This window comes from Anolis carolinensis, chromosome 6 (assembly GCF_035594765.1).
Source record: "Anolis carolinensis isolate JA03-04 chromosome 6, rAnoCar3.1.pri, whole genome shotgun sequence".
In the NCBI taxonomy this organism is placed as follows: Eukaryota; Metazoa; Chordata; class Lepidosauria; order Squamata; family Dactyloidae; genus Anolis; species Anolis carolinensis.
This window is the reverse complement of record NC_085846.1, coordinates 16,496,292-16,509,567: the sequence shown is the minus strand read 5'-3', so window position 1 is coordinate 16,509,567 and position 13,276 is coordinate 16,496,292. Positions and strand designations below refer to the sequence as shown.

At 41.4% G+C, this 13,276-nt stretch overlaps 1 protein-coding gene across 3 annotated transcripts in view; it reads left to right on the top strand.

The window, feature by feature from the left end:
* Positions 1–13,276, top strand: part of brsk1 (BR serine/threonine kinase 1) — a 67,773-nt gene that overhangs the window by 18,334 nt on the left and 36,163 nt on the right. For all 3 annotated transcript variants that reach the window (XM_016996509.2, XM_016996508.2, XM_003225874.4), the window contains 2 exons: positions 5,782–5,876; positions 9,726–9,811. In XM_016996509.2, coding sequence (XP_016851998.1) covers positions 5,782–5,876; positions 9,726–9,811 — 181 coding nt within the window. The remainder of the gene's footprint in view (positions 1–5,781; positions 5,877–9,725; positions 9,812–13,276) is intronic.

Below are 13,276 nucleotides of genomic sequence, written 5' to 3'. Positions count from 1 at the left end.
TGATGCCATCACTCTTTTATATATATAGATTATTTATTATTGCATATTACATTGTATATTGAATGCTGCCTGGTTGCTGTTGTAGGCATTTGTACAAATTTGTTGTGCAATGTTTATAATGAGCTCTACAGAAGACGCTTCAGCTGTACTTCATAAAAAAGGGAAATCAGCTTGTTTAGCAAGTTTTGCATATGCTGATTTGTTATGAGTAAATATATATATATATTTATACCTACTTCATAAACATCAGCTGGGCAGAAAGGGGTCGCAAATGGAGAAGTTTAAGAAGATGTGGTCTAGTGAAGCAGTAGTCCAACATTCACCCTTTTATGTCACACCGACTATCTTGCACTGATTACTTAAACTGGAGATACCAGGGAATGGCAGTCTGCATGCAGAGCATGAATTGTGCCACAAATCTCCTGGACTGTCATTCAGAAATCCAGGAAGATTCCACATTACCTCTTATCAACATATCTAACTACTCTATTCACATTAAGGAGAGGGCTGCAAAATTGTCAGCAGGGAGAGGGAGACAAACTTGACCCCATTTGAGCCGCTGGTGGTACTTTGTACCACTCAGGGAAATGGGGAAGCACACAAAGCTATAGTAATAACAAGAAAGCCACTTCCACGGGAATTGGGGGCATGATCTTCCAACATAATCTTGAAAGATGTTGACTTCAGAATGTAAGCATTTCCCTACAAGGCATCAGTAAATATGCTGTGATCCTGGCTTCCCTGAGCGATAGGAAGTTCCAAGGGGGTTGTCCTGCAAGGTTTTGTTAGATGACAACAGCACCAGAGTTTGGGGACAAGAGCGCAAGAAATTAAGCTATAATCCTTCATACATTTCCCTAGAAAAGGTAGGTCCTTCTAAACACACAAGGACTTTCTTTATTTTGTGTAAATGAAAGGTCCTCCATAGACTCTGTATGGTATGTAATCTGGTCATACAGAGGGCTTCCCTGCTAGCTCATCATCAGTCGACTTTTCTGAATAATTAACTTGTACAAGACATTAGAGCATAGTTTTCACATGGGATAGGCTGAGCAGATATTTACTTGAAACAGCAGTCTCTGGCATCAGTGATATGAAGAATACAGTTTTCGTTTTTCCACACTACAAAGGACTTTTCCAAGGTGCTGGACCCTAACTTCCAATATAGGTTCAGCATCTTGGATAGCTCCTTTTCAGTCTATCGTCTTCTATACACATAATAAAAGTGAAAATATGTATGTTTATATGTGACTGGAGTGCCCATTTCCACAGACAGGCTCCTGCTTCCACAAACAACTATAACCCACAGTACTGAAGAGGCACCAAAAGCACTCCCTCCCATGACATTTCAGGTTATAGTGAGCACCATGAACATGTAGCCCAAGCCCTGCCAATGTCCTCCCCAAACACTACAGCCCGCCACCCAAAGAATGCTTTCATTCGGAGACAATTTCATCCTAGATTTTGCTTGTTTCTTCTACTGCAAACACCCCAGTGTTTTTACTCCCTCCATTGGTGTGGAATTTGCATGACTCTGCCCACTGCCTCTCCCTTAACCCTTTCCTACTCTTTTCAACTCTGTCTGTATAACAAACAGAGAATAACTGAGCAGCAACTAAACATACTGGAGGAGTTGGAGGGACTGACTCCACATGAAGGAAATTGTAGTTCACCCTGCATCATGTCAGAGCACTGTACATCAACCTGAAAAGTGACCTGGACCACATTTGGCACACAGAACCCCCATGACCAAAGAGACATAGTGGAGAGGTTTGGGGGAGATTCACCTTGATTTATAGCCATTGTAGGTACTGGATTTATAATTCACCTGCAATCAAAGAGCACTCTGGACCCCACCAACCATGGCCCAGGACCTACCTTAGCACACAGAACCCTCATGACCAACAGAATGCGCAGGAGGGCTTGGGGGGAAATTCACCTTGATTTATAAAAATTATAGTTCACCTAAATTCGGAGAGCACTGTGAACGCAAACAATAGATCTGCACCAAATTTGGCATGCATACCCAATATGCCTAAATTTGAATACTGGTGGATTTGGGGTGGTATTGGCCTTGACATTTGTAAGTTGTAGCTACTAAGATTTATAGTTCACCTGCAATCAAAGAGCACTCCAAAACCCACCGATGAGGAATCTGGACCTAACTTGGCAGACAGAACTGTCATGACCAACTGAACGTATTGGAGGGATTTGACGGGACTGACCCATCATGGTTTGTTTTGTTTTTGTTTTCGTGTCAGGAGCGACTTGAGAAACTGCAAGTCGCTTCTGGTGTGAGAGAATTGGCCGTCTGCAAGGACGTTACCCAGGGGACGCCCAGATGTTTTGATGTTTTATCATCCTTGTGGGAGGCTTCTCTCATGTCCCCGCATGGAGCTGGAGCTGATAGAGGGAGCTCATCCACGCTCTCCCCAGGTGGGATTTGAACCTGGCAGCTTGCAGATCAGCAACCCAACCTTCAAGTCACAAGGCTTTAATCCACTACGCCACCGGAGGCTCCCACCATGGTGGGAGTTGTAGTTCATCCTGTAGCTGGAGAGCATACTGAACCCCACCGATTATGCATCTAGAGCGCATTTGCCCAACATAAAAATTTTAAGAATTGATACTTTCAGGGGGCTAATCTGGCATGATGTGAGTTGTAGTACACCCACAACCTTATGCATTCTGTAAAATAAAAAATGACTTCAAATAACCCAGGCAACTCCAGGTACCCATAGTGGATTAATTGCACTTCGTATCATGGGAGCTACCAGCCACCCTCTTTTTACTCTTTATGAGCTCAGTAAGGCTTGTTCTGGGTGTATACTTTGACAAGAGCATCACATTGTACATGTATTCTTATTACTGTATTTCCTCAGTCTAAGACAGACTTTTTTCTCATATAAGCTTCTCTAAAACCAACTTGTATCTTAGAATGGCAGGTTCTCTCTCTATTGGGGGGGGGGGAGAGCTTTGTCTCTATTGATGGAACTGAAATTATTGTGCATCTTACAATCAAAGAAATACGGTATACAGTGTATGCTTTCAGTGTAATAAAACAGTAGTCTCAAGTATAAAATGTATTTTGGGATCCAATTCCCAAAGAAGTTTGGAAGTGGTATATTAGCCAACTGCCTTCCTGTAATTAGGCAGCAGTTCAGAAACCTTGAGGAACCTATATGCGTGAACTACAGTAATTGGCATGATTTTTTATAATGCATGCAGCCTCATAAAAGTGACTAGCCTGCAACAGAAATGTGTACTAGCCTGCTGGGGCTTGGCAGAGGAAAGATGTAGAGCTCCATTCTTCCTCCAACAAGCTCATTGCATATCTACCCTGGGCAGAGATTGGAAACGTTAAAATTTTGGTCCTACGACTGCTACAATCCCAGTCAGTCAGCATGGCCAATGTCCATGGCTGTCTAGGCCATTCTGGGAGCTATAATTAATAACTTTTCCCAAGCTCTGTTCCTGAGGTGCTCTATCCCATTTCTGTAGGCAGCCTCATTCAGTGCATCCAGTTTAGTTCGGATGAATACACAAATACAAAGCTGCAGTGATGAGTGCTCAGGAAATAATTAAATTATGAATTAATTTGCCAAAAAAGGGGAGAGCTTAATTACATATTTTTAAAACCAAAGTGAACGGTTTAAGTTAGAATTACAGCATTAAGGTTTCTGCAGACTTAAATTTAGAATGACTAATTAATTAAATAAGCCACAAAGCGGCAATATGATTAACAAATTTCTCATTGCAGTGTTGGTTCTTTCTCCAAGGCCTTTGTTCGACAGTTTTGCAAAACGTTTTTAACTTTTTAGAACAATCCTACAGTATAAAGTAAGCCTGGGCAAACTTTGGCCCTCCAGGTGTTTTGGACTGCAATTCCCACAATTCCTAACAGCCGGTAGGCTGTTAGGAATTGTGGGAATTGCAGTCCAAAACACCTGGAGGGCCAAAGTTTGCCCAGACCTGGTATAAAGGAATTGCATTGTTTAGGACATATATGAATCTATAGCAGATATGATGGTCTTCAGATGGTACATTCTATGTTGAACTCTGTACCTGGTCTCCTCAATTGTTCCATGAAACAGAATTATAAAAGTATTAACTGCAGATATTTCCCTAGATCTATGTAGGCAGGAATAATAATACTGTAATAATAATAACAATAACTTTATTTTTATTCTGCCCTATCTCGCCAGGGGGACTCAGGGCGGATTCCAAAATACAATGGCAAACATTCAATGCCTTCATAAAAAAAAACAAATACCGACATAAAATCCCAGAAAAACTCATATATGAAAAACCCCACATATAAAAATAATGTTAAAACCTCACATCAATGAATTGAACCAAACATAGTCAAACAAAAATTATATGATGATTTAGAGTCTGCACAAACATCCACATTTATCTACAGAGCCAACTAGAGTTCACAAAGTTGTATGTATTAGTTGTGTGGCCAGTGATGGTAACTGGGCTGATGGTAACAATAACAGCATGTGGGTGAAAAAATTAGAATTTTTCTAGATGCATGTAAGCAAGGGAACGGTTTTTGGTAGTATGGGTGAAAATTTTAGAAATTCATGTCTCTATTTCATTCCCTCAAAACATCAGAACAGGGACAGGGGGTGGGGTTGTAATTTCATGAACTGGATTTTTCACTTTTATTTTTGGTGAGACTTTTAAATGTGGATTTAAAATCAATTTACTTGTTACATTGTCCCCTTTCACTGGGTTGCTATGAGTTTTCCAGGCTGTAGCCAGATTTTGTTCATTTTCATAGACTGCAGACTAATCCAACCAGAGAAGTCGGCCATAGCAGAGTACCTGATGAACCAGCCTGGACACAGCATATTATTTGAGAAAACAGAAATGCTGGACCACTCTCACAACCATGTCAGACTACACAGAGAAGCCACTTAAATCCACAAGCATGTGGACAACAGAAAGGAGGAAGCCATGAAAATAAACTACCAGTATTTTTTAAAAAACTCTAAAATCAGGACAGTAACTAAAGAACAACACTCAGCAAACAGGGGAAATCCAGGCATGAAACAATCAGGGCCACCTAACACCTCCCAACAAAGAATTCCCCCAGACAGGAAACAGCCAGGTTTTGAAGCTGCAAGGCTATCCAGTAGTAATCAAGGTGGCCAGTTGCAACATTCACACTTGCCTCAAGCAGACAAGAGTTCTTTCTCCCACCCTGGACATTCCACAGATATATATAATTCATTTGCCTAGTTTCCAACAGATCACACAACCGCTGATGATGCCTGCTGTAGATATGGGCAAAACATCAAGAGAGAATGCTACTGGAATATGGCCTTATAGCCCAGAAAACTCACAGCAAGTCAGTGATTCTGGCCATAAAAGCCTTCGACAACATATTGTCCCCTTTCAATTTAAATGCAACTGAATTAGATTTTTAGTTTATTAACAATTAGGTGTATTTTGTCAAGCATTTCCCATGAAAACAGAATGCAATGCATCATTTCATTGGCCTCATAAAGGTATCACTATAATGTATGTTTTGATTTTTAAAATATGTTTTATATTTTCCAGCTTGTGTGTGTGTGCATTAGCAAATTATGATAGTTGTCTCACTAACTTTCCCATATCTGCCTGCCTTCTACTTTTAATAATTATAAAATAGGTATGTTTGTAAGGAGTGCTGTCCAAGAAGAGGCACTTTGACTTGCATGATGTTTAGTCCACTTCACATATTGTTTAAAGCACAACGGTGGATTTCTATGTCTTTTCTTCTGTCTTTAGGTCTGGTGAAGCTGGGAGTGCACTGTATCACAGGGCAGAAAGTCGCAATTAAGATTGTGAACCGGGAAAAGCTTTCTGAGTCAGTACTGATGAAGGTGAGTGCGTATCTTTCGGGGTAGTGGGGAAGGCGCCATGGAGGGTGATTGAAGATGCATGGAGCTGAATCTACAATCCAGAGAAAGGCAGAAAGTGCATGCTTTGCTTTCTATAGATCCAATCTCTAGCCGTCACCTTCATTCCTACAGAAAGGTCAAACCGGGTTGATTTAGAAGTAAAGAAAACTTATTAGTGAGTGCCAGACCAATTTGCAGTCTGTATCTGTAGCCAGAAAGAAATTGTCAGCAGACTCGTCGCCGCAGAAGGATGTGCAAAATATATTCAGACTACCACCAAATCCAGAAATTGACAGGTCCTTTACTGTTTTTTCTTTTAATTCTTGAAGGAAAAGGCTTAAGAGAAGATCTTTTAAAAAGCAGATTTATCCTCTAAATTTCCTAGCCAAATGAATGGTAGAACCACAAAACAAAATAGATACAGGGATGAAGGAACGTATAAGGTTCCTGTGTTCTTGGCCTACTGATTTATTTTGCCAGATATCTAATAATCCAAATTGTCTGCACCATTTCTGACCCATTGGTTTCTGCAAGGCTAAGGCTAAGGCTTAACTGGTTGGAGCGAGTAAATGATGTTGCCAGACCTCATCTGTATTTCAGACCCTTGGCTTGCTCCACATGGTACCGGTCATCATGCTGTGCCGAATGGCTCTGTTGGAGTGTTTCCCCACCAGACCAGAGCAGTTTTTTTTTCTTTTGAGTACTTTGTGCTGATGTAGAGAAAAATCCTTCCTGCTGAATGATGAGGCCCTCCATAGCCCATGGGATAATAGCCATAATGTGGAGCAATTTTGTGCAAGTTTGCTACGGTGGCTATAACACATCAAAACTGTCCCTATGCCAATCCACCTGATAAAGAGAGTGTGACGTTTTCAAATGAACAGTGAAGAAGATGCTTCTCTGCAGACTCTTTCCTAAGCCTTGTGGTTAAGACCAGAAGGAAATTCTGTTTTGTGGCAGAAACCATTCTGGGATTGTTGATGACAAAAGAAGGTGGGCTTCGTTTGTCAATATTAGACACTACCCCAGCAGGTACACAGAGTCAGACTGATATCTGGAGGCAGACAGACTAGGAACTGGCTGGCAGCAAGCAAGAAGCCAAGAACCGGAGGCCCAGAGCGAGACAGATGGCAATGTCTTGTCCGACAAAAGAGAAATCAGCAGGCCTGCAAGTGTTTTCATCCCTCAATAGAGCGTTCTCTCCAGCATCAACTGACTTCTGAGATCAAGAAGACCATGAACTATCATACCTCTGGATGAAAAAGCCTTTTGAAGGGTAGTAAACCTTAGGGAGTTATTTTAAACGTTGTGGTACCTGAATATCTAGTCAGATATTGGGGTTTAATATTATACTTTTATTATACTTTATTTATATTCCGCTCTATCTTCCCGAGGGGACTCAGATCAGATTACAGGTACATATATGGCAAACATTCAGTGACATTGTACAATTGATAAAGACAGACAGTACATAAACAGAGGCAAGGCTTCCCTCTTTTCATCTCCGGCATCCAGCTGTGCTCGACTCAGCCATGGGGAGATGTGGTTGTTTCATTTTCCACGCTGAGGAGACTGTTGTCCATTAACGCCTTTCCTCGTAGGATTTTGCTGGCATGTTTTTCAGGGCACCTTTTACCTCCCCGCCAAAGCGGTACCTATTTATCTACTTACATAGTTGTTTTCAAACTGCTAGGTAAGCAGAAGCTGGGCAGATTATGGGAGCTTACCCTGACCTGGGCTTGAAATGCCAGCCTTCTGGTTGGCAGGATCTTCTATAGCTGGCATTTTAACCCACTGTGCTAGCCCAGCCCAACAGTACCCTAAATCCCTATGTTACCTGTGAGATTCTTGTAGAAGTAGTTACTTTCCTACATTTAATTCAAGTAAGAGCCCCGGATGGTGCAGTGGGTTAAACCCTTGTATCGGCAGGACTGATGACTTGAAGGTTAAGTTGCTGACTTGAAGGTTGCTGGTTTGAATCCAACCTGGGGAGAGCGTGGATGAGCTCCCTCTTTCAGCTCCAGCTCCATGTGGGGACATGAGAGAAGTTTCCCACAAGGATGGTAAAAACATCAAACATCCGGGTGTCCTCTGGGCAACGTCGTTGCAGACAGCCAGTTCTCTCATACCAGAAGACTTGCAGTTTCTCAAGTCGCTCCTGAGACGGAAAAAAATATCCAAGTAGGGAGAAATGTGTGCTTCTCTAAATAAAGTTGGACTGTAACTCCATCAGTGCTAGCTCACATAGCCAATATTGTGGGAAGCTGGGAGTTTCCCTCTCTCTTTTGTCTGGTCAGGTTCTTCCACAAATATTCTCACTCTTTAAGGAGCCAAGTGGACGTACCTCTTAACTTTCCAATCCAGCTTTTATATGTCAGTGATTGATTGATATGGCAGCCTGTTTGGAAACCCACTTCAGGCAGTTTACAATCATTTCAGTCATAATATTTTTCAAGGATAACCCAGGAAGCACTTCATCTTGTCTAGATACTAGGATAGAAAAGACCCTGAAAAGTCATTACTTTGACATGACAACCTCCTCCTTCTCGTGGCCTCAGAAGCCAGACGATGCTGGAAGGCAAATCAACTTTTCCCAATCTGATACCTTTGGTCATGCTGGCTGTGGGTGATGGCCATTGTAGTCCAATTAGAGTGGCATGTTCAGGGTCATCCAAGGCCACGAGGTTTCCATGCCAAAACCTCCAGACCTAAGGACAACCTCCAGTGATGTATTCACACACAGAGAATATTTTTCAGTTTGTAAATTAAGATAGAATGTTACTTATGAGGTCTGATTTTAGGGGCCCTTCCACACAGCCATCTAACCCAGAATATCAAGGCAAAAACATCCCATGATATCTGCTTTGAACTGGGTTATCTGAGCCCACACTGCCATATATTCCAGTTCAAAGCAGATAATGTAAGACTTTATTCAAATGTGTGAAAGGGGCCTTAATCAAAATAATGATGGGATTATTTTTTCCTCACTTATGCAGAAGAGATAGGAAAAAATAGTCAGACAGTGCCACAATGATTGAGAGAGAGGGATGAAGCTTACTAAACCACCTTCTACACTGCCATATAAAATCCACATTATCTGCTTTGAACTGGATTATATGGCAGAGTAGATTCATATAATCCAGTTCAAAGCAGATAATGTGGATTATCTGATTTGATAATCTGGATTATATGGCAGTGTAGAAGGGGCCAGTGGCACAGCAGGTTAAACCTCTGAGCTGCTAAACTTGCTGACTAAAAGGTTGATGGTTCAAATCCAGAGAAGGGTGAGCTCCCACTGTTAGCCCCAGCTTCTGCCAACTTAGCAGTTTGAAAACATGCACATGTGAGTAGATCAATAGGTACTGCTCCGATGGGAAGGTAACGGCGCTCCATGCAGTCATGCTAGCGACATGACCATGGAGGTGTCTATGAACAATGCCAGCTCTTCGGCTTAGACATGGAGATGTGCACCAACCCCCAGAGTCGGACATGACTAGACTTAATGTCAGGGGAAAAGCTTTACCTTTACTTTTAGAATGGGCCTAAGTAAATACATAGACCTGCCTGAAGAATATTTGCAAGTTGCAGCAACAAATTAATTAATGTCTGCAAACTGTATTAGATGAATGTGAGATTTGCCAGGAGCTGAGTCCACTAAAAAGTGGAGAATTTGCATTCTTGTCTCTCTACTGGATAGGACCCACAAAGAAAATGCAGGTTAAGAACCAAGCTCTGATATCTCACAACCCTAAGTCCAACAGATCAAGAATGTAGAGGAAGAATGCTGCAAAGAATTAACTTTCTTTTTTCTTTCTGCCTCCCTGGTTCTAGGTGGAACGGGAAATTGCCATTCTGAAGTTGATTGAACATCCACATGTGCTGAAACTCCATGACGTCTACGAGAACAAAAAATATTTGTAGGTATTTATTTGCTGATGGTCTGCTAGCTCCCTTGTCCTCCTCACAAGCCTTCCCTGTCTGAATGGAGCTGTGCTTCCTATGTTCTTGCCAGTGCTAATAGCAGCCAAAGGAATCTTCTCCTCTTTGGTTTTCTTGCCAACTGAAGGTTTCCATGCCAGGGCAGGTTTGGGGGCTTTCTGCTGGCTATTATTCCTGGCAATGGGGGGATAACGAATCTTCCTAAGTATTCAGCTGACGTTGTACATAAGATATTTTTCATGGGAGAGGATGTAAACTGTAAATACACAATTAGCATTAAAAAAACAGATTTAGGAGCACTTCTGGTAAATCTGTTTGCTGGGGAGGCATCAAGATCTGGCCCTAGATGATCATCATCATCATCATCATCATCTTTATTTTTATATCCCGCCCCAGCTCCCCAAAGGGACTCGGGACAGCTCACAATAATTTTATTTTTATACGCAGGGCCAAGCCCAAGCAAAACAGACATAATAAAACACATTGAGTAAAAAAGTCTACTGAAAGGGGATATACAGGCAGTCCCCGAGTTACAAACATCTAATTCACAAACAACTTATAGTTAAGAGCAAGGGTGAGACAACAGGAAATGGGAGAAATCTACCCCTTGGAAGAGAAATTCAATCCTGGATGAGTTATCACGGGGAAAAGGTGTCTCAGGTCCCTTCCACACAGCTGTATAAAATTCATATTGAACTGGATTATATGATAGTGTGGACTCAGATAAGGCAAGTGTGGTTTATATGTCTGTGGAATAATGTTCAGGGTGGTAGAAACAACTCTTGTCTGTTTGAAGCAAATGTGAATGTTACAGTTGGCCACCTTGATTAGCATTGAATGGCCTTTCATCTTCAAAGCCTGGCTGCTTTGAATTACACTTACTCACTTAAGAACAAACCTACAGCACCTATGTAGAGACTGCCTATACTGTACTTCCTTTCTCAGTAACTTTAGTCCCTGAGAGTTTATGTTATAATAAATCTGGTGACCTGGAAGATGCTAAAAAACTTTTCGATATTTTTGAATGCAAAGGGTGCATATAGACTTTATAATTAAAACGGTTTGACATCACTTTGCCATGATTCTATGCTATGTAATCATGGGAGGTGTAGTTTTTCACAGTCTCTATCCTTCTTTGGCAAAGAGTATTGGTGCCTCACTTAACAACAACCTGCACACTTCAATAGCATTGAGCCATTGTAGTTAAAAGTGATGTCAAACTGCATTAATTTTGCAGTGTAGATGCACGCATACCTTTCTATTTTTCTTCTGTGGATACACAGTAGAAGGCAGCAAAGGGGGAAAGTAGGAGAAGGAGAAAGAAATTAGGACATTTGAAAGGAACTGAAAAATGTGGGACAACTGAGAATTAATTGGGACAGCAAGGGGGGTTCGAAAACACTGAGGGGGAAAAAGGGGAGGAAAATATCCCTATCAACTCTTGCTGCAATTTATTCTTGGTTAGTTTTCTTCTACTTCTACGTATTGCTATCTTTTGTTAAATCATTTGTTAAGTATTTTACTCATTTTTTGAAATGACATGCTTAACTTACTATGTTATTTGATGACAAGAAAGCAGTATTGTACAATGAAGTTATTTTAAATATAATAGACTATTTATATTTATGCTCTGGATGTTTACAGTGATTCCTGACCCCTTCATTACTATATTTCTGGCTACAGGCCTATTTGTGATATGAGCCAGGCCACATGTAGTATTCCCAAAGGCATGTTAGGATACCAGTGTGATAAATAATAGCAGCAGGGAGTCTGTGGTTGTGGAATGAGGTCATACTACAATTCTGGTGGAGCTAACCAGAGGCAATAGGATTCTCTGTCAGGGTTGTGCATCCTTTATCTGAAATCCAAAAATACTCCATAATTGAGATAGGGCCACCTTTGCTTGCTGTTAGTTCAGTGTACACAAATTTTATCTGATGCACAAAATTATTAAATATATTCCATGTGTTGTCAAAGGCTTTCATGGCCAGAATCACTAGATTGCTGTGAGTTTTCCGGGCTGTATGGCCATGTTCCAGAGGGATTCTCTCCTGACGTTTTGCCCACCTCTATGGCAGGCATCCTTAGAGGTTGTGAGGTCTGTTGGAAACTAGGCAAGTGGGGTTTATGTATCTGTGGAATGATGTCCAGGGTGGGAGAAGGAACTCTTGTCTGCTTGAGGCAAGTGTGAATGTTGCAATTGACCACACTGAATAGCCTTACTGCTTTCTGCCTGGGGGAATCCTTTGTTGGGAGATGATTAGCTGGCCAGATTTTGGAGCTGCAAGGTTATTCAATGCTAGTCAGGGTGGTTGATTACAACATTCACACTTATACAAGCATGTGGACAATTCAACAGAAAGGAAGAAACCATGAAAATGAAAAAAAATCTGGCTACCAGTATTTTAAAAATTCTAAAATCAGGACAGTAAATAAAGAACAACATTCAGAAAACAGGGAAATTCCACACAAGAACCAATCAGGGCCAGCTAACATTTCCTAACAAAGGATTCCCCCAGGCAGGAAGAAGCCAAGCTTTGAAGCTGCAAGACTATTCAAGGCTAATAAAATGGCCAATTGCAACATTCACACTTGCTTCAATCAAACAAGAGTTCTTTTCCCCACCCTGGACTTTCCACAGATATATAAACCCCACTGGCTTAGTTTCTAACAGACCTCACAACCTCTGAGGATGCCTGCCATAGATGTGGGCAAAACTTCAGGAGAGAATGCTTCTGGAACATGGCCATACAGTCTGGAAAACTCACAGCACCCTATCCATATATGTTGTATACAATTGTCTTCAGCCTGTGTGCATAAGCTGTATATGACACATAAATGAATTCCATGTTGAGACCTGGGTCCCATCTCCAAGATATTACATTATGGATAGAGATTCCAAAATCCCAAACAGTTCTGGTCCCAAGCATTTTAGATAAGGAATACATAACCTGAACTAGTTTTTTGGAAATGCAAGTGAGAGGGTACTGTTGTCCTCACATTCTCCTATTAAGGTTCCCAGTGGCTCCATCTCTGCTATTAAAATAAAATATAGGACTAGGAAGACCTTTGGTCTAGTTCAATTTAGCCTTCTCATATGAAGAAGCTAGCTTCACTGTTCTGGACACCTTCATTCTCTGGGTGCATCAACCCTCTAGAATTAATGCAGTTTGACACCACTTTAACAGCCATGGCTAAATGCTATGGAATCGTGAGAGTTGTTTCACAAGGTCTTTCGCCTTCCCTGCCAAAGAGTGCTGGTGCCTCAACAAACAACAAGTCTGATGAATCCATAGCATTGCGTCATGACCGTTAAAGAGATGTCAAACTACATTAATTCTGCAGTGCAGATACCCCCTCCGTGGTCATTATCTCATCATGTTCCCTTTCTTCCATTAGCCGCCTTTCCCGTTTCCTAATGCATCGACTGAGCAAACCAACCA